This window comes from Geotrypetes seraphini, chromosome 3 (assembly GCF_902459505.1).
Source record: "Geotrypetes seraphini chromosome 3, aGeoSer1.1, whole genome shotgun sequence".
In the NCBI taxonomy this organism is placed as follows: Eukaryota; Metazoa; Chordata; class Amphibia; order Gymnophiona; family Dermophiidae; genus Geotrypetes; species Geotrypetes seraphini.
The window spans coordinates 294940307-294960967 of record NC_047086.1 but is presented as its reverse complement, the minus strand read 5'-3'; the positions used below and the strand labels follow the sequence as shown (position 1 = coordinate 294960967).

The 20661-nt window shown below is 41.2% G+C and overlaps 1 protein-coding gene across 1 annotated transcript in view; it reads right to left on the bottom strand.

The window, feature by feature from the left end:
* The window catches only part of RYR2 (ryanodine receptor 2), a 1389277-nt gene that overhangs the window by 455882 nt on the left and 912734 nt on the right, over positions 1–20661 (bottom strand). The window contains 4 exon segments of the mRNA XM_033937646.1: positions 2499–2614; positions 3300–3426; positions 8817–8892; positions 17684–17761. Coding sequence (XP_033793537.1) covers positions 2499–2614; positions 3300–3426; positions 8817–8892; positions 17684–17761 — 397 coding nt within the window.

Genomic DNA, 20661 nt, shown 5'->3' with positions numbered 1-20661 from the left:
GTACAGTGCCGTTTTCTTCATGGCATTATCCCCATAAACTTGGACTTCCACTCTTGCCAAGTTTAACAAGTAATTTAATATTCAAGCTCCAACATTCTTGCGATGTCACACAAAAACACACAACAATAATGAACGCCACTCAGCAAGACATCACCACCACACATAGACACGAACACAGCTGTGAGACACTGATATACCAAGGTTATGAAACCTTACCAAGTTGTTATTACAGTACTGTCAACATAAGTGCAAGGAGGAAAAGTTCACAAACTTGTCAGAACTCATACATCCCAGAGTGCTGATAGAACTGAAAAATGAACTTGCAGACCTATTGTTAGTAATTTGTAATTTTTCTTTAAAATCCAGCATAATACTGGAAGACTGGAGGGTGGCCAACGTGATGCCAATTTTTAAAAAAGGTTCCAGACGTGATCCAGGAAATTATAGACTGGTGAGTCTGACATCAGTACCGGGCAAAATGGTAAAGACTATTATAAAGAACAAAATGAGAGAACATATACATAAGCATGGATTAATGAGAGAAAGCCAACATGGATTTAATCAAGGGAAATCTTGCCTCACCAATCTACTGCATTTCTTTGAAGAGGTGAATAAACATGTGGATAAAGGTGAGCCAGTTGATATTGTGTATTTGGATTTTCAAAAGGCATTTGACAAAGTATCTTATGAAAGACTTCTGAGGAAATTAGAAAGTCATGGGATAGGAGGTAATGTCCTATTATGGATTAAAAATTGGTTGAAAGACAGAAAACAGAGAGTAAGTTTAAATGGTCAATATTCTCGATGGAGAAGGGTTAAATAATGGGGTTCTCCAGGGGTCTGTGCTGGGGCCGCTGCTTTTTAATATATTTATCAATGATCTAGATAGAAATAACTAGTGAGATAATTAAATTTGCTTCTGACCCAAAGTTGTTAATTTGCAAGAGGATTGTGAAAAATTGCAAGAGGACCTTGTGAGACTGGGTATCAAAATGGCAGATGACGTTTAATGTGAGCAAGTTCAAAGTGATACATGTGGGAAAGAGGAACCCGAACTATACTGCAAGATGTGGGGTTTTATGTTAGGAGTCACTGCCCAGGAAAACAAGCTAGGTGTCATTGTTGAGGATACTTTGAAACCCTCAGCTCAGTGTGTGGCGGTGGCTAAGAAAGGAATGGAAAACAAAACTGAAAATGTTATAATGCCCTTGTATTGCTCTATGGAACAACCGCACCTTGAATACTGTGTGCAGTTCTGGTCGCTATATCTCAAAAAGATATAGCAGAATTAGAAAATGCACACAGAAGGCGACAAAAATGGCACCTAGCTCTCCGAGAGAGTGGGAGTTCGAAGGCCTTAAGCATACGCAGATGCTCAAGGCCCAGCAAAAAGAAGAGGACAGATCTTCGGGCACCGGCACCGGCATGTCCTGTGCGTTGGTACCGATGCTGGGTGCCAGATGGGGGGTAAGCGATGTGTTCGGGTGGGTGGATGGGTACAGAGGAATATCGGATCGCGGCAGGGGGGGGGGGAGCGATATGAGGGGGGATGCCGGATCACGGGAGGAGTGCTGGATCGCGGAGGGATGGTGGATCATGCAGGGGGGGCTTTCGTGAGTGGGGGGAGCAATTCCGGTTCTCGGGGGGGTAGAGCAGTGCCACTTGCCTCGGGGGGGGGGGTGGAGGGGGAGTGGGAACGAATCAAGCGAGTTTCCCTTACTTTCTGTGGGGAAACTCGCTTTGATATACGAGTAATTTGGTTTACGAGCATGCTTCTGGAACGAATTATGCTCGTAAACCAAGGTTCCACTGTATAAACAGTATTACCCCTCAGCATGCAGCTAATGCCCCAGCCTTCTCTTGCCTAGGGAAAGCTGGTAAGAACAGACTCTACATTTGCAGAGGGCAGCAACTCTATCCAGTGCATCTTAACTATGTTTTGCTTTCTTTTTGTTACTAGATTTATTTATTATTGGTTTATTACAGAAGAATTGGATCCAAGTTTGAGCCTATGTCTCGTAATGTTTTATACTTGGGTTTAAGCTGTAAATTTTTCCCCGTCCCCACAGGAACTCAATTTCCCCGTCCTATCCCCGTAAGTTTTGTCGCTGTCCCTGCCCCATTCTTGTAAGCTCTGCCTTAAATTTTTGAGGCTTTTGCAGATGAGGACAGAGCTTGCGGTAATGGGGCAGGGACAGGAAAAGAACTCGACGGGATGGAAAAATGAGAGCCGACAGGGTCACGAGGAGCATGCTGAAGTTCTTGTTGCTCATGGCAGTGAACAACTAGAGGTACGGGGGAAGGGAAGGGGGGCGGCGGGGGGGATTGGAGAAGGATCGGGGAGGTGGAGACGAGGGTTGGGGAGGGATGCCACAGCCCCCAGGCACCTCTCACCCTTGCTACGCCACTGATGTGGTTGTCATGTCACAGAGCCCAAAAATGGGAAGCTTTGCCTTTCTGGATATCTATGAAGATGAACAAAAACTTAAATACTATACCAAACTCCAGAATATACTGATGGGCTTCATCCACATATCTTATGAGCTGTTGCAAAAAATTATATGCAAAGCGCTTCTCAATGGAAGGTGTGTCCAACTCCAGCTCTTTAAAGCCCCTGGAACAAAAGAAAGAAGTTATCTGTTGTAAATTCTTTGAAATGCTTCCCTAAAATTAATTCAATTTACTAGGGGCCATTGAAAAGTTCAGTCCAACCAAGAAAAGGTTTTAAGAAGCACCATCCCTGTCTTCCTCTCGTTATTCCCTATCCCTCTATCCTTCCTTTTTATTTTTATTTACACATTGTAATTAAAACTTCCCAATCCCCTAGTACCTTTCATCTCTAATAAGTCTTAATTTGTCATAGTTTTAGTTTTACCCTCCTCTTATTTTATTTCAACTAAATCTTAAATTTTATTAGATTTTTCTAATTTTTAATATTGTAAACCGTCCAGATACATGTGATGGTCGGTATATCAAACCAGAGAAAACACAAGGTATATCAAGCCATAAATAAACTTGAAACTTGAAGAGAATGATGTGGAGCCATGAAACTTAATTCCATACTTTTCTTGACACTTTTCGTTTCAATGACATGAAATGAAAAGTGCCAAGAAAAGTGTGGAATAACTTATAAGTTTCATGGCTCCATGTCATTCTCTTCTTGGTTGGACTGAGAACTTTTCAGCGGCCACTCATAAAGTATAGCCAGAAGGAAGGATTTAATCAATTTATCATATTCCACATACATATCTACAGCAATTTTCTCTGTAAATTTCTAATAGATTATCTTGTCTTTCTACCTGGAAACAGCATATCCATTGCTCTGTAGGAATTTGAGGATGTCCTGTGCCTTCTCTCTGTCCTTGGCTTTTTCCTTGGCTGTCAAGGTATCATAGGGTACCAGCAGTGGATGGTTGCCTCCACCTACTGGTATATTACAAAACAATTAAAAAAGAAAAATAATAATAAAGATCAGAGTAATAACAGGAATACAATAAATTCTGGTTTATTATATAAACCTGAGTCATCTTCTATCATTTTGAAAAAAATCATTTGTGACAATTACAATAGGTTTATGGCTATTTCTGTAATTTTGAATGGTATTGTAAATTAGAGAAGTAATTTACCCCTCCCCCCCCTTTTACAAAACTGTAGCACGGTTTTTAGCGCCGGCCACAGTGATAACAGCTCTTACCGTCAGAGCTATTACCACTGTGGCCGGCACTAAAAACCTTGCTACATTTTGCAAATAAAAGTCCAAGCAACACCCCCGGCAGTCCATGTTCATAGGCAAAATTTCCAAAGCAGATTGCCGGAGGTTTTGCTTGGATTTTTATTTGTTTGTCCTGCAGTGTATAGTTCCTGAAGGGGGTTACTACCTTTGAAACAGAGCCCCGTTGGACTGTTTACTCTTTACAAGCAGTTTATGGAAACTTCAATTGAAGATTTGTTTCTCAGCATTTTCCAGCAGATAAGTACTGTGCATTTTTGCCTTTCCGGCACAGGCGTCATTGCAGATTGGTTGCTGATTTCCTGCTCTTTAAAGGAGTGGGACAACAGACTATTACGTAGCACGTTTTTGTTGTGCACCTATTGTGACAGCTCGCCTAGGGGCTGGGGTCCCGAGGCTGCTGTGTTGACTGAGGACCTGCCCGCTCACTAATTAATTAATTTACTAACTCTTATTATTGTTATTTATTTCAGGTCTGTTGCCCCTCTTTTCTCCTTTACAGCGCGAGGGAGGAAAGATCTCTTATTTTTACTATTTTGCTCTCTTCCCGTTTTAGGTTTTCTTAGAGGATTATATTGGGGTGGAGAGTGGGCATTCCTGCTCTAACAGCACACCTACATTACTAACTGGTTAGGGTGTGAACCCTTGCTGCCTACAAAATGGGTGGTAGTGTGTGCACACCTGCTATTTTTTTTTTGTTTGTTTGTTTTAATGGCCATGTGCTAATGGCAATATTAGTGCATGGCAATTTATACATATAGAAAATAGAAAAAGACCATAACTGACATTAATTAGAATTAATTGACAGGCACCTAACTTGGTAGGCGTGATTCTCTAAAAATTAGGCACCTTGTTCAAAGTGCCTACCTAAAAGTGGGCATGGTTAGGGGCGAATCCTGAGTATGTTTTGGAATTATGTGGCTGCTTTTGACTTAGTAGCATGCATTTAGGCCAAGAAAACCCTGGCATAATTAAAGTGCACTTAATGCTTAGCATCGCACTAGATGGCATCAAATTTTTAAACAACATAATACAGTAGAATTGGGGCCTTACTGTAGGACTAAACATGTCCTAAAGCACATCATTTTAAGCTGCATTAAGCACCTCATGCAGCTTAGTAAAAGGGCCACAGCAATATAGTACAGGAATATTTTTGTTCCTTCCTACCTTTACCTGAAGGAAAGAAGTAGGAATTAGGGATGTGCATTCATTCGCAGGCTTTAAAAAAACAAATGCAAAATCATTTTAATGTACATTAACCAAAAAATTAATGCCTGCACGGTCCATTTCTGCATTTTTTAAAGATGTAACATGCGATGAACCAATGGTTCATCAGATCAACAACCTTGACTGATAATGGCCAGTCTGTGTCACTTGGAGGAACCTGGCAGTCCCTGCTGTTTACTCTCAAGTGTGGTAAGGGAAAATGGCACCTGGGGTGGAAGGAAGATGGTGCCAGGCATCTGCCCCCGACCCTGAGATGTGAGATCTCTTAACTACACTCCCTGCACACCTTTTAAGTCTTTCAGTTCTTCACTGGTAGAGAATAGGGACTCCTACCCACCACTTGCATTAGCTTCAGCCTTCCTTCGCATTTCTGGTCCCACAAATAAGAAGTTATGTCAGAGGGAGGGCTCAGGGCTGGCGCGAGCAGTGGGGAGGAGTCTCTCTTCACTGCTGACAAAGAATAGAAGGATTTAAAAGGTATGAAGGTGTGTGCAGTTAAGAGACACTCCCCCCCCCCCCCCATTGCTGAGGTGGAGGGGGGGAAAGCAGAGATGCTGGGAAGCAGGCATCTTCAGCTGGTGGGGCTTGAGGATTTCCACCAGTCTCATCACTACTGTGCTGATGGGTGGTACCCTGCAAAGATTGCACCCAGGGTGCTCCACCCACCCACCCCCATCCCCTCTTACTACATTACTGTGTCTGTGTCTACTCCCAGAAGTTAAGGGTAGCAGTCTTCAAATTCACCTAGCTAATAACTTTTTAACAGATCTGTCTTCCAGAAACTTGCTTAAACTATTTTTTAAGCTCAGCTATATGACTATACTTTACTGCACTGTCTGGCAAAACAACCCATAGCTTAATTAATTTATTTATACCATTCTCCCAGGGGAGCTCAGAACGGTTTACATGCATTTATTCAGGTACTCAAGCAGCTTTTCCTCTCTGTCCCGACAGGCTCACAATCTAGCTAACGTACCTGGGGCAATGTGGGGATTAAGTGACTTGCAAGGGTCACAAGGAGCAGCATGGGTTTGAACCCACAACCTCAGGGTGCTGAGGCTGTAGCTTTAACCACTGCGCCACACTCTCCCCTGATTTATGTCTCATCTCTCTATCACAGGCTCAAGGCAAGGTTCAATAAATCTTATTAACATTCCTCTCAATAAAAGCAGGGCAGGAAGCTGCAGTAAAAGAATTATGGCTACAGATGATCAGACAGCTCACAGTCAGCAGAATATCAGAAAAAGTCCCAAGTGCCTAGTTTTCAGGATGCGAGTATATCAGTATGAAGAATCATGCATTCAATAATCTGGAAACTGGTGGTTTCCAAACCACTGATACCATTCTGCTTCTAGTAAATATCATTAGAATGTGGGTAAGCTTGTACACTTATAGAAAAATATTCTTTGAATTTGTTGTCAATTAGATGCCAATGAACTTCATTGAGGGGCCTATTTACTAAGGTGCACTAAGAACAGCAACTGCAAAACATCAGTGCTAACTGTCTGGGACATTCCAAGCAATTTTAGAAACAACTGTCAGGCTGTTATCAGAGGGCAAAGTTTATCACAGAATGTTAATGTCATGGCCAATAATATAGGGTGGGAGAGTGTGGCACAGTGGTTAAAGCTACAGCCTCAGCAACCTGAGGTTGTGGGTTCAAACCCATGCTGTTCCTTGTGACCCTGGGCAAGTCACTTAATCCCCCCATTGCCCCAGGTACGTTAGATAGATTGTGAGCTTGCCGGGACAGAGAGGAAAACTGCTTGAGTACCTGAATAAATGCATGTAAACCGTTCTGAGCTCCCCTGGGAGAACGGTATAGAAAATTGAATAAATAAAATAAATAAATATAGAACACACTTAACTACAACTTTTGGGATGTAGTTAACTGTACTTTTAAATCTGTCTCTTCAGCAGTACGATTCATCAGTCTCCCCCTTCTGCCCAATCATTGGTGTAGCGAGGGGCGCCAGAGAGGTGAGGACCACCCTGGGAGGTCTTGGTAGTGGCACCAGCACCTCTCCTCCTCTCTGTCCACCCACCTACCTCTTCAAATGATTGCTGGCAGTGAGCACATTCTCTTACCTGTTGCTTGCGCCGGCGTCAGCTCTCTTTCTGACATCACTTCCAGGTCGCAAAATCAGGAAGTGATGTCAGAGGGAGAGCTGAGGCTAGTGTGAGCAGCAAGTTAGAGATGCTGTTCCTTGCTGGCGACCAACTGAAGAGATACGCTGGGGAGAGGGGGGCAAGCAGTGGGGAAGGAATACTGGGGAAAGTGTGGCTGCAGTGGGGAAGAGTACAGTGATGCTGGGCACCTTCATCCTGAGAGCCTCCTTTTTTCGCTATGCCACAAGAACCATCAAGCTATAACTTGGAAGTTACGTGGGTGACAGATGTTATTCAGTGCCATTGCCCTCATAGCTAACCGGACAATGTTAGGGTTTAAAAATGGTTTGAACATGTTCCTGGATTAAAAGTCCATAGTCTGCTATTGAGACAGACATGAGGAAAGCCACTGCTTGCCCTGGATTGGTAGCATGGAAAGTTACTACTGCTTGGGTTTCTGCCTTGTTCTTATGACCTGAATTGGCCAATGTTGGAAACAGGATACTGTGCTAGATGAAACATTTCTCTGACCCAGTACGATTATTCTTATGATTGTTGACCAGCAGCAGTGGTGTAGTAAGGGGAGGGAGGGCGGACCACCCCAGGTGCTGTCTTAGTGGGGGTGCCAAAACCTCTTTGCCCTCCCAAGCCATGCTCGTGCCCTCCATTCCCCTCTTTAAATGTTCACTAGCAGCCTGCTGCTCGCTCAAGCCTAGCTCCCCTCTGAAATCACTTCCTGGTTGAAGGCCAGGAAATGACATCAGAGGGAAAGCCAATGCCAATGTGAGCAGCAGGCTGGAGAAGCTGCTCATGCTGGTGAAGATTTAAAGAGGTACGGGGAAAGGGAGAGTGTGAGTGTGGTGTAGGGGTGGGAAAGGAGCAGGGAGCACGGAGGGAAAGGGAGGATGGAAAGGAAGGTGCAGAGAAGGGGGGGGTGATACCTACCATCACTACACCACTGACCAACAGTCAAAAATCAACTGCATTTACAGGCACTGAAACACTTTCTATGAAGCATTAATAAATTTGCCAACCGGTATTTTAGATGATTTAAGTAAGAGGTTGTGGCAGCCATTTTCTACAGGCAGCCATAAAGGACAGGAGCAAATTGATTTCATTCCATTCTGAACTGGACCACCAGAGTCCTAAGGTAGGCCCTGGGTGGGGCTTATCAAGACCAGGAGGGGCATTCTATGGGGGCAGGAAGTAGGAGGGGGCTCCCAGGGTTCCATAAATCTTTTCAATAGTCATGTGGGTCCTGACCAATATTAAGCCGAGGCCTGCATAACTGGCTTAAGCGGTTCATAGAAAATTGCGCGCAAGTTGTCTTGCGCTGAGTTGTCGCTGCGCTCAATTGTCTTGCGCTCAAATGTCTTACGCTGGATTGTCTTTGCGCTTACTTGTCTTGCGCTCAATTGTCTTTGCGCTGAGTTGTCTGCGTGCTTTTGTCCGCGAGCGATTGTCTTGCGCGCTTTTGACCTGTCACCGTCTTAAGCAGGCCCCTACTGAATATTGGCTGGGACATGCGTAAGCTCCAGTGTTCTCCCCTGCTTAAAATAGTCAAAGATATTTAGTGCCGGTGTCCATACATGGCCCAGAACAGAATAGCTGTGACTAATTGTGCCCATTTAAAAAAATACTGACTGCTGTAGGCTGAACATTACCCCCTTACTTCATAGCACTTAGATCAAAAATTTTCCATCTTCACGCACATTTTTCCAGTTTCAACTAAGAATCTGTATAACTTTACCTTTTGCTTCTAATTCAAGTTTCTTTTTCTTGGCCCATATATTATGATAGTTTTCAGCCATCATTTCTGCCATAGCCTTGAGGAAAGAAGTGATTTCATGATTAAGAGCTGCTAAGAAAGAGCAATGGTTTTAGATTTTTCATTAGAAAGACTGTCAGCTTTTGCCTATAAAAATTTGTTTTTTTTAAAATTAATATTACTTGATTGACAGTCACAGGATATGAAATCTTTGAAATCAGGTCAGTTTCTCAGAAAAGTAAGTGCTATATTTTCCTAGCACCTGCTTTCATTTGTGTGTACGCTGAGGTAATTGTACAAGTGTGTACTACAGTGTAAAGCATTATTCCATGTGGTCAAATTACCTATAAAATTACTCCCATAGTGGACATACAACATTTAAAATAGACACAAACATAAATACCTATATCGTCTTGAGATAAAGGTATGATCTTATAAACTAAAATTGCTTCCAATTAAAAAGTAATTATCAAAAATGATAGAGAAGCTAAATTAATTTTTCCAAATAAACAATGAATAGTTCTAAAGAATATCTAGGCAGACTACCTCAACACTATCCAGATAAAGGGCAATTCTGTAATCTAGATATCCATATTTACATGTATTTTCCACACATAAGTCTAGAATACCAGCACTTATACATATATGTGAACTAGGGTATGTCCGTTTTGGAGATGTCATAATTTTAAAAAGCACTAGTGAAAAAAATAGTATCATTTCATGTGGTAAAACAACAACTAGCTTTAAATTTTGTGCAATATATTTACCTACCTGGAATTTCTAGGAAATATACAAAATATACAAATTATTGAAATATGTTTAAGTGCTCTGAAAATAGTTTTTATGTGTTGGCACTGCATATTAATGCCTTTTGTGCCTAAAATATTGATTCATCTTACTTATTTACCCACATTGACACTTCCAATTAATATAAGAGAAGAAAAATCACTGAGCAAGTTTAAAAGTCTCCTAAAGAGCTGGCTATTCAAGGACACTTTCCAATAGATCTGTTCTAACCTATAATAGTTCTAGGAAGACGATCTAATAGAATTAAGCGGGTACCTGTTCCCCAACCTTCTGTGTTTTTGGACCTTCCCCTAGTTTTATTTTTACTTTTATTTTTTTAGAATTGTATTTATGTCAATTGCTGTCAACCTCCTCCCTCCTTACATGTATTACTGTATTAGTAGTGAATGTTATGTTTATTGGTTTTTATTATTTTACTGAATTTTTGAACTTATGTAAATCGCATTGGATTTGGATTATGCAAATTAATCAAAGAAATTAAATAAACTTGAAACTTGAAAATCTGCAACAAGCATGATGCCAGCTATGGAAACCCTGAGAGAACATACAACTGAACTTCACAGGGAGAACATCTTTAATCTCATCAGAGACTTTTCCATTCTATATGAAAGAGACCCCAACTGAGTTCCCCACCAAAATTCAAATTAGTGACCAACAAACTTTCCTGCCTCATTCACCTCAAGCCCCAACCAATCGGATTTGAGGACCTACTATATAAAGACAAATTGTAGACCTCACAGTATACCCTAAAGAAAGCCACAGCATGATGGATGAAATGTTGGTTCTACCTGACAAGATGCAGCGACAGTAACTTAGCGAAGGAAGCAGTCACCCGAGGAAGTGGTGTCCCCTGCCCTCCTCTCAATCCCCATGCTTTGTCCACGCCACCTCCCTTCCCACCCCCATACTTCTTGAAATCTTCGCTAGCATGAGTAGCTTCTCTGGTCTGATGCTCGCGCTGGCATTGGCTTTCCCTCCAATGTCACCTGGAAGAGATTACAGAGTGAGCAGCAGGCCAGAGTAGTTGCTCGTGCTGGCAAAGATTTAAAGAGGTACAGAGGGGAGGGGGTGTGGGGAAGGGAGGGCGGGAGTGTGGCTTGGGGGGACAGGACAGAGAGGTATCATTGCACCCACCAAGATGGCCCGGGGTGCTCTGCCCCTCTGCCTTTCCACCTTATTACGCTACTATGCAGCGAGACCCAGAAACCTGCAACAAACCTCATTTATGTGATTTGGTGGGATAAAACAGATAAAACCTGTAGCTAAACTACCAACGGTACACTAAACTAAACTAAAACTTAGTTTTATAGACCGAGTCATCAACCAAGAGGAGCTCGACTCGGTTTACAATAATGTAAAACATAATACATAAATTTCACAAGAAAAAGTAGACTGAAATAGTTAATTTCCAAAATGTTTAGCAAACAAAAAAAGTTTTCAGAACTTTCCAGAATAAAACAAAAGAACCTAAACTTCTTTATTTTTTAATTCTTTATTGATTTTCCGAATTTCAATAGTGCAATACACAGCTATGTAACGCATAATAAGTCAATAAAAGCACATTCAACTTACAAATTATACATAATCAACCATTTCCTCCCACCCACATAATGATCATTCAATAAAAAACAGAAACATAGATTTCCCAATGACCTTCCCCTATTCAAATTAATAATATCCTCCCAACCCACCCACCCCAAGTATAAATACTCAAAGGTCAAATTAGGACAAAAATAGTCTCCACCCCTTCCCACCCCTCCCTGGATGTGTACGAAAATAAACAAAAACTGACTCATAATCAAAAACCTACTATAGTGAAGTAATATAAGATGTCAACGGGACCAAACCAATTTAAATAAATTACTGTGCCCCAAACTATCGGCATGCATTTAGAACCTAAACTTCTTAATGTAAGCGGTAAAGCATTCCAGAATTTGGTTAATTTTAAAATCAAAAGAATAACTAAATCTCTTAACCACTATTTTTACCACTGAGAGAGGAAAATTTAAGTTTTTAATTTTGAGAACTTCTGGCAAGGTGAGATCTATGAACATTCCAATCTAAAGGAATCAAAGTGGCAAAAATGCCAAATAGGATCTTAAATGCAATACAAATGCAGTTAAATTGAATTCTGAGATACACTGGAAGCCAATGTAATTCCTTGAGCAGAAGGGTTACGTGATTAAATTTGCTTTTACCCAAATACACTGAATTGCAGTAATCCAGCCTTGACAAAATGATTGATTTAACCAATACAGAGATGTGTTGTTGGTGAAAAAATGCTCTCACTCTTCTCAGAGCACGGAGGCTGAAAAAACACTTTTTAATAAGCGAGTAAGGGATTTCATTAGATATGAGTTGTATTTGAAAGACATCAGTGTTCAATACAGATGAAATTACAGCACTGATGAACTAGTCAGTGACCTAATGACTGGATTACTTGCTCAGTGATAGAAAGCAAATCCAAAATTCAGTGGTCCTCTTATAATAAGCCATGCTAGGATTAAAGCAAAGTTGAAGTTTCTGTGGGCAAAGCAGAATTGGAGGAGAAAGGCAGATTTATGGAGAAACTCAACACACTAATGTGGGATGCATATAATTTGTAACATGATGGCACATTATTTGCCAGTAGGTGTTGCTCAGGCGTAGAGTTTGGACAGAATAAGGCAGAAACAAATATATAGATTACATTCTTTAATATATGTGCTACTCCTGGCAAAATTCTGCACAAAAAAATTTAAAATTCTTCACAAAAAATTCAAAACTCTGTGCAAAAAAATGTCAAAATTCTGTGCACAAAGCCCCCCTTTTACAAAACCATAGCAAGTTTTTTTTAGCATCGGCTGCAGCGATAACAGCTCTAATGCTCATAGAATTCCTATGAGTGTCAAAGCTGTTACCACCGCAGATGGCGCTAAAAACCGTGTTATGGTTTTGTAAAAGGGGAAGGGAAATTAGCAAATTCTGCAAGCATGTCAAAATTTAAACAATATTTTTCCTAATTATCCATATTTCACGTAAAACATTTAAAATAAAATGGTTTTCTTCTACCTATGTTGTCTGGATGTTTTATTTTTCCATCATGTTGGTTCCAGTTTCTTTTTTCTGCTTTCCTGTCCTCTGATAATTCTCCTTCAAGCAGCTGCTATCTTTTTGTATTTTCTACTCTGTTCTATCTATTCCCTCACTACACCTGCCTCCAAGATAGTGATCATTCCTTTTTAGCTCTTTTCTGCCTCTTTCTTACCCTTCTCCTCGTTTTCATTTTTCAACTTCCTATCAAATTTCCATCTTCTTTCCCATTCTCCATCTCATTCCTTTCTTAGCCCTCCATTCCCTTTTATTTTCCATGTACCCCCATTACTATATTTCTACCCTCTGTGATATCTATCTCCCCCCCCTTTATGGTTCTACCATTCTCAGCTTCTTCTTTCTTCTACCCTTATAGCTCAGCCTTTGTTCCTTCTTCCTTCCTTTCCCACTCTCATAGCCTGACATCTCCCTCCCTTTTCTCTCTTCCCTCCTGCATTCTCCTCCATGGTCCAGAGTTTTTTCCACTCTCTTCCCTCACTCCCATTGCCAGACATCTCTCCATCACTCCATTCTGCTCCTGGATCCAACATCTCCCTCCTTATCCCCCTCCACTTCCTGTGTGTCTCCCTCTCCCTTTCATCCACCCCCATGCCCGATACCTCTCTCTATCCCCTTCTCTTGCATCCCTCTTCCCATACAGCATTCTCTCCCTTCCTCTGCTTTATCCATCATTTCTGATTCTTTCCTACTGTCCATCATCTCTCTTTTCCCCTGCCTTGCTCCTTGGGTTAAACCTATCCCCCTCCATGTACTATCTCTCTTCCTCCTCTCAAATATCATGTGCAACATTTTACCCTCTCCCCTCACCATGTATGGCTTCCCTCCCCTCCCCTTGTGCCAGAATCTTTCCTTTCTCTTACCCTCCCCTCCCCTGTGCCAGCATCTCTCCCTACCCCGTGCCAGCATCTTTCATTCCTCTCACCCCTCCCGTACCCTCACCGTGCAAACAACTTTCTTACCTCCCATTCCCTGTACTCTTCCTAGTAAGGCTTGCTTCATCAGTTCATGGTTTTGGTAGCAATTCTCATGTCCTGCCTGCCGCTAACCCAGAAGCCTCCCCTCTGATATGGAGAGACTTTTGGGTTAGCAGTAGGCAGCATGTGAGAATCATTGCCAATAATGCTATCCAATAGCCAGGGGGTAGTAAGGGGGTGGGGGAGGTGTACCATACCAGGTGCCATCATTGTGGGAGTGCCCCCCCCCAACCCCCTGTACCTCTTTAAACCTTCGCAGAACAAGCAACTTTTCTGGACTGCTGCTCGCGTTGGCCAGGCTCCCCTTTGAAATCACTTCCTGGTCGTGGGCCAGAAAGTTACGTCAGAGGGAAAGCCAACTCCAGCATGAGCAGCAGGCTGGAGAAGGTGCTCGGCAAAGATCTAAGGAACTACAAGAGAAGGGAGGGCACAGAAAGCGGTAGGGGCGGAAAGGATGGCAAGGGTGGGGGGCGCCACTGCCCTGGGCACCTCCTACCCTCGCTACACCACTGCTTACACTGTCCAAACTTCTGCATGGAAAAGGGGGAATTCTACGTAACTGTGCAATTCTGCATTGTGCAATTGTGCAATTCTGCATTATGCAACTGCATACATAGAAACATAGAAACATAGAAATAGACGGCAGATAAGGGCCACGGCCCATCTAGTCTACCCATCCCAATGACTCTCCCCTACCTTTCTCTGTGAATAGATCCCATGTGTCTATCCCATTTGGCCTTAAAATCAGGCACGCTGCTGGCCTCAATAACCTGAAGTGGAAGACTATTCCAGCGATCAACCACCCTTTCAGTGAAAAAGAATTTCCTGGTGTCCCTGTGCAGTTTCCCACCCCTGATTTTCCACGAATGCCCCCTTGTTGCCGCAGAACCCTTGAAAAAGAAGATATCTTCTTCCACCTCGATGCGGCCCATGAGATACTTGAATGTCTCGATCATGTCACCCCGCTCTTTGCGTTCCTCGAGTGAGTACAGCTGCAACTTATCCAGCCGTTCCTCGTACGGGAGATCCTTGAGTCCCAAGACCATCTGGGTGGCCATTCTCTGGACCGATTCCAGTCTCAGCACATCCTTACGGTAATGCGGCCTCCAGAATTGCAGGTGGGGCCTCACCATGGATTTATACAATGGCATAATGACTTCAGGCTTATGGCTGACGAAACTCCTGTGTATGCAACCTATGATTTGCCTTGCCTTGGATGAAGCTTGCTCCATTTGATTGGCAGTCTTCATGTTCTCACTGACGATCACTCCTAAGTCTCGTTCTGCTTCAGTTCTTGTTAGGATCTCGCCATTAAGGGTGTAAGTCTTGCATGGATTATGGCTGCCCAGGTGCATGACTTTGCATTTTTTGGCATTGAAGCTGAGTTGCCAGGACCTAGACCAGTGCTCCAGTAGGAGTAGGTCGTGCATCATGTTGTCGGACATTGAATTTATGTCTGTTGTGCTTTTGCCCACTACATTGCTTAGTTTGGCGTCATCGGCGAATAATGTTATTTTACCTCGCAGCCCTTCTGCCAAGTCTCTTATAAAGATGTTGAATAGGATCGGGCCCAGGACCGAGCCCTGCGGCACTCCACTGATTACCTCCGTCATTTCGGAAGGGGTGCCTTCACCACTACCCTCTGAAGCCTACCTCCAAGTCAGTTCCCAACCCATTTCGTCAATGTGTCGCCCAATCCTATAGAACTCATCTTGCTCAGCAACCTGCGGTGTGGTACGCTATCAAATGCTTTACTGAAGTCCAGATATATGATGTCCAGCGACTCCCCAACATCCAGCTTCCTCGTCACCCAGTCAAAGAAGCTGATCAGGTTGGATTGGCAGGATCTCCCCTTAGTAAATCCATGTTGACGGGGATCCCGTCAACATGGATTTACTAAGGGGAAATATGCACCTCCATTTACATAAGCTCTTGAGTGGGTGCAAGTGATTGTGCCAACATTCAAGGCACATTGTCTGACACTTTTTCTAGTATTTTATAAAAACAAGTAGATGTATAGCGCCTACATTGGTACTTCTGTAGGTGTCCACATAGTTTCAAGGTTTTTTTTAGTTTCAAGTTTCTTTATTTTTGATATACCGTTTATCATACAGATATCTGAACGGTTTACAATAAAATGAAATATATATAAAAAATAATTTAAAAATTAAAAACTTATCTAAACTAAGAAAAAGGGAAACATTTACGCATTGATGTACATGATACATTAGGAGAGAAAGGGACCTTATGGTACCCCGCTATAAAATTACCTTCAAAAAGGGTATGTATGTGCCAATTCTATTCTATAAAGAGAAGTAGGTACTGATAGCTGTTGTATGTGCTTGTGCCTAGATGTTGGTCCAGGTGTGAGAGGTATTTAACACTCAGGGTTCTGGGGTGTCCTTGATAAAGTGTCTGTTGCGAAACGTCATATTAATCACCCCCTGACTGGGTTTCAAAGCTAAGTATTGATTTTATTCAACATGTTTAATTTTCAGTATATATGAATAAATATAAACTAAGAAAAAGAGAAATTGAACTTATAAAATTAATATTGAAGTTTAGGAATGGACCAGTGACAATTCGGTACATAAAGCTTTGAGCCATGAGAGTATTCGAGCTCAGAGTGGAACCACTGAGATTCTGATGAATGTGGTTTGAAAAGCTTTTCTTCAGTGTTTTGATGCCTAGATGTTAGCCAGAACATGCATAGAAACATGAAGGCAGACAAAGGCCACATGGCCCATCCAGTCTGCCCATCCGCAGTAACCATTATCTCTTACTCTCTCTAAGAGATCCCACGTGCCTATACCATGCTTTCTTGAATTCAGACAGTCAGTAGTATAGCCCTGCCAGTAATCTTTCCTTTCACACATGATGCTTCTATTCCCTCTTTTACCCCCCCCCCAGTTGATCTGCCCTATCATTATGATATAGGGCCTCTTTTACAAAGCCGTTTAGCGTGAGCCACCCCAAAGTCCATAGGGATTCAAAGTATTACAGTATTCTATAATTAACACATGAAGTTGCATGTCCTGCCTATGCACCATCCAAACTCCACCCATACATCCTTTATATGCAATCAAAATATGGTGCACATACTTTTCTGCTACTCAGCACTCTATAAGAGGTCATTTACATGTATCAGTGGCCACCTACTCATGTAAATGACTAGAATTCCACCATTTATATGTGATCCTGCCACTTAAAAGTTGGTGGCTCCTTATAAAATTTATTCCATGCTTTAATGCACAAGCTATCAAGTGGGACATTTTGCTGATGTTTAATATCAGTACAAGATGAGATTAACTTTATACTGAGAGTTGAGTATTTCACAAAGGGAATATTTCTATAAGATGATACCTATTTAACCCTTTATTTGGCATTGTTGCACAGAAGCATCATGTGTTTTCTATGGTTCTTATGGGAGACCTTCATCTCCAAATACCTGTTGCTTGGCACTGTTGCTCTCGTTCAACATCAAGTTACATAAAGCAGCCATTTCACCATCAGCCAATTAAAGGGTTAAGCCTATAACCTTGTGTAAACATCCACACCTAGATAAATTCATGAATACACATAAATTATAATATTCTATAATTTATGCACGCAAATATGCACTCTGCTCAAGCCCCGCCCATTTGCATGCTCATTGGCATAGTACATGTCATCAAAGCATGGTACATATTTTCCACTATTTGGTATTTTATAAGAGCTCATTTACATTCATAAGTACCCACTTACACATTTAAATGAAAATATTACCATTTACTCATCTTTTTGCAGCAAAATACTAGGCAGCTCCTTACAAAATAACCACTTTAATTCCATATAATTTTCAAGAGCAAATGAGAATAATTCCACAACAAGTTGTTTAACTTGTATGGCAGATCTACACATAACTTAAACCAGTTTTCCATGGGAAAGTATGTTTACAGATAAATAGCACCCCCGAACAGTTCTAAAATGACTCACATGCAGATCTCTGGAGAGTGTAACATTGCTCAAGTCGATTGGCCGGGGGCTGTAACCATGGGTTGTATCTATAGAAATCTGAAAGACAGATATGCAAAAAAGCAATGATTACTACAGAGAGAAAGAGGTTTACAGCAACCATTTTTGTGCAAATTAGTTAAGAAAAATAAACTCATCAAAGAAGAACTGAAAGATGATGGATGCTTTGTCACATCCAAGTAACCATCCAAGTTATATTCTTATCATATGGTCCTTTAAATGGAACGGTGTTTGCCAATAAGAACATTTCTTGTATTTTAAATCTCACTGTCCAACAATTGATTCTCATTTTTTGCTTCCATTGAATTCACTCCTAAAATGTAAATCCAACAAGGAAAATTACACCCAACCTACTGTTTATATAAAAACTTTTCACCAAGCACTTTTCTCCTTTCTATTGTGCCTCTGCTGTGCTCAAAAAATAGTCTGGAGGGGGTTCTAGAATGAGCTGAACTAAGATGGCAGTTTAAGATAATTGCTCTGCTGGAGGATTCTTTGAAAAAATCAAGTATCACTGTCTACAACTGGAATTCAGATGTTTTATTCTCTATCAACATGTCTGGGAAACTGGATAAACGTAAAAATGTGGAGAACTCATCACCTAATAAACAACTTACAAAAGGAGAAGATGAAACAGCAGCTATACTAACTGAATTGCGTGCACTAAGAGACTTATGTATTAACAGATATTAAACAAGATACAGAAGAAGTTAAATAAGATGAAGAAGTAAAAAATGAGATCACTAGCATAAAAGATGATTTACAATCATTTAAGGCTGGAGAATACTGAAAACAGATTGGGAGTTTTGGAGAACAATATAAAAACTGTACAAGGAAATTTAAAAAAAAAATAGTTCTTAGAGAGAGAGAGCTGGAAGATTTACACAACAAGGAGAGAAGGAATAATTTTTGCCTGCTTGGTATTCCTGAAGGCAGGGAAGGAAGAGATGTGATTAAGTTTCTATCTTCCACTATTTCATTGATCCTAGCACTTCAATTCTGAATTAGTTCAGGCTCATCGGGTACCTTCTCAGATTTCAACTAACAGTAGATATCCACATCCTATTGTGGGGAAATTTATAAAATACAATCAGCTCATTGAGATTATGAATGCTGCTAAGTGGAAATCTCCAATCAGAAGATTTGAATGGAACTCCAAATGTTTTGTTCCAGATTTAAGTAAACAATCAGCTAAAGAGAGGAAACAACTACTAGATTTGAGACCACGTCTTAGACAACTTGGTGCAAAACTTGGGATTTTCTATCCAGTAAGGATGAGAATTACCTTCAATAATTTAACTAAGGACTTTATTAAGGCTGTGGATCTGGCGGATTATTTGGATAAAAATTCCCCTAATACAATGGATATGTAAAGTGTATTTTGCAATGGCTATTTTCTGCTAATTTAACGGCTGGTACTTGTTACTTTGCTTTTTAAGCCAGAAGTATTTTTTTTAATCTGCTACTTTAATTCTATCCTAACAGCAATTCTTCACCAAGTCAGAAGCACTTATAACATTCCGATCATCTCCTTGACATCAGTTCTACATTAGACAAATTCCTGCTGAACCAGAACGTATGTAGGTAAGGCTAGTCTCGGGGCACTGGTCTTTGGCCTAAGGGCCGCCACATGAGTGGACTGCTGGGCACGATGGACCACTGGTCTGACCCAGCAGCGGCAATTCTTATGTTCTTCTTATGATGATGCGGCATGGAACACAGTCATGCAGGCACTGCTTATCTTCAAAGAAACATAACTCCTCTTCTGGGGGAAACAGCTTTTACCATAATTGCCAGAGTATGTGCATCCTCATTGGCCACAGCGCATGAAAGTGACATCAGCACTTTGTTATTTATGACTCTAAAGCAGTTGTTCTTGGAGCAGGAATCGGTGCTGTTACAATTGCAGCATCAGTAAAAAAGACTCCAGCACTTGAGGGGAGCTAATAACGGATATCCTTCAAAAGCAGACCCGAATCTTCTGCTTCAATAGATCCAAGCTTAAAATCTACATAGAGAAATTGGTTTCTTGGTAAATTTTCTACAAGATAATATCTTAAAATCTGGAATGTACTGTTAAATGGAGGTGTAAAAATTACCGTTGGAACCTGGCTGCTTTTTCCTTTTCCCTATAACTTTATGGTTGTTTTTATTTACAGTGTTTGTTAAAGGTATATACTTTGGAAAATGTAAGTAGTCTGATATGTTTAGGGAGGGGAGTGTGCTAGAGAAGATTTTAGGCTTAGTTCTTAAATTATCCCTTAAATTAAATTGTATTATGAAGTATCTGAAAATGGCAAGTCTAGGGTGTAAGGACAAGCCCCCAAAATGTAAGGTTTTCGGGTGGTGATGTTGCAGCAGACAAGCTCCCAATGATATAAGGTGGCAGCCTTACAATCTGCCAAGTCCCAGGTTCAATAGGAAGGTTCAGTAGGAAGTGAAATGAATGACAATGACAGTCAAGAGTGATTGCATAAAGAATATATTGTGCAAAAATAGGCTTAGTATTACAGAAAGACAATGTTTATAAAGAAACTAATGTACAGAAAGATATTCTATTATGTAGTTGCTTCTGTGTTCTTGTGAATGAGAGATAAAAGACAGCTTCCTGAATAGGTGCTGTGAGGGCAAAGAGAGAGAGAGAGAGAGAGAAAGAAACAAGAATGCAAACAGAGGGGGGGGGGGGGGGGGGAGCAACCAAGGGTCCAGAGAGAGAGAGAGGGGTGTTACAGAGTAGAGGCTTTTATAGGTTGGAATCTTATTCTAAACATAGAACCTATTGTATTTCCCAGTATCTTTCTGTTTATAATTTGTAAACTGTTTGAAACAACGGTTAGTTTAATTGATAAGGAAGGTGTGACACTTGCAGGAATGGTAGATGGAATTAGTGTGTCTGGCTTCTTTGTCCCATTCAATTAGCATATCTTCTTGATAAACAA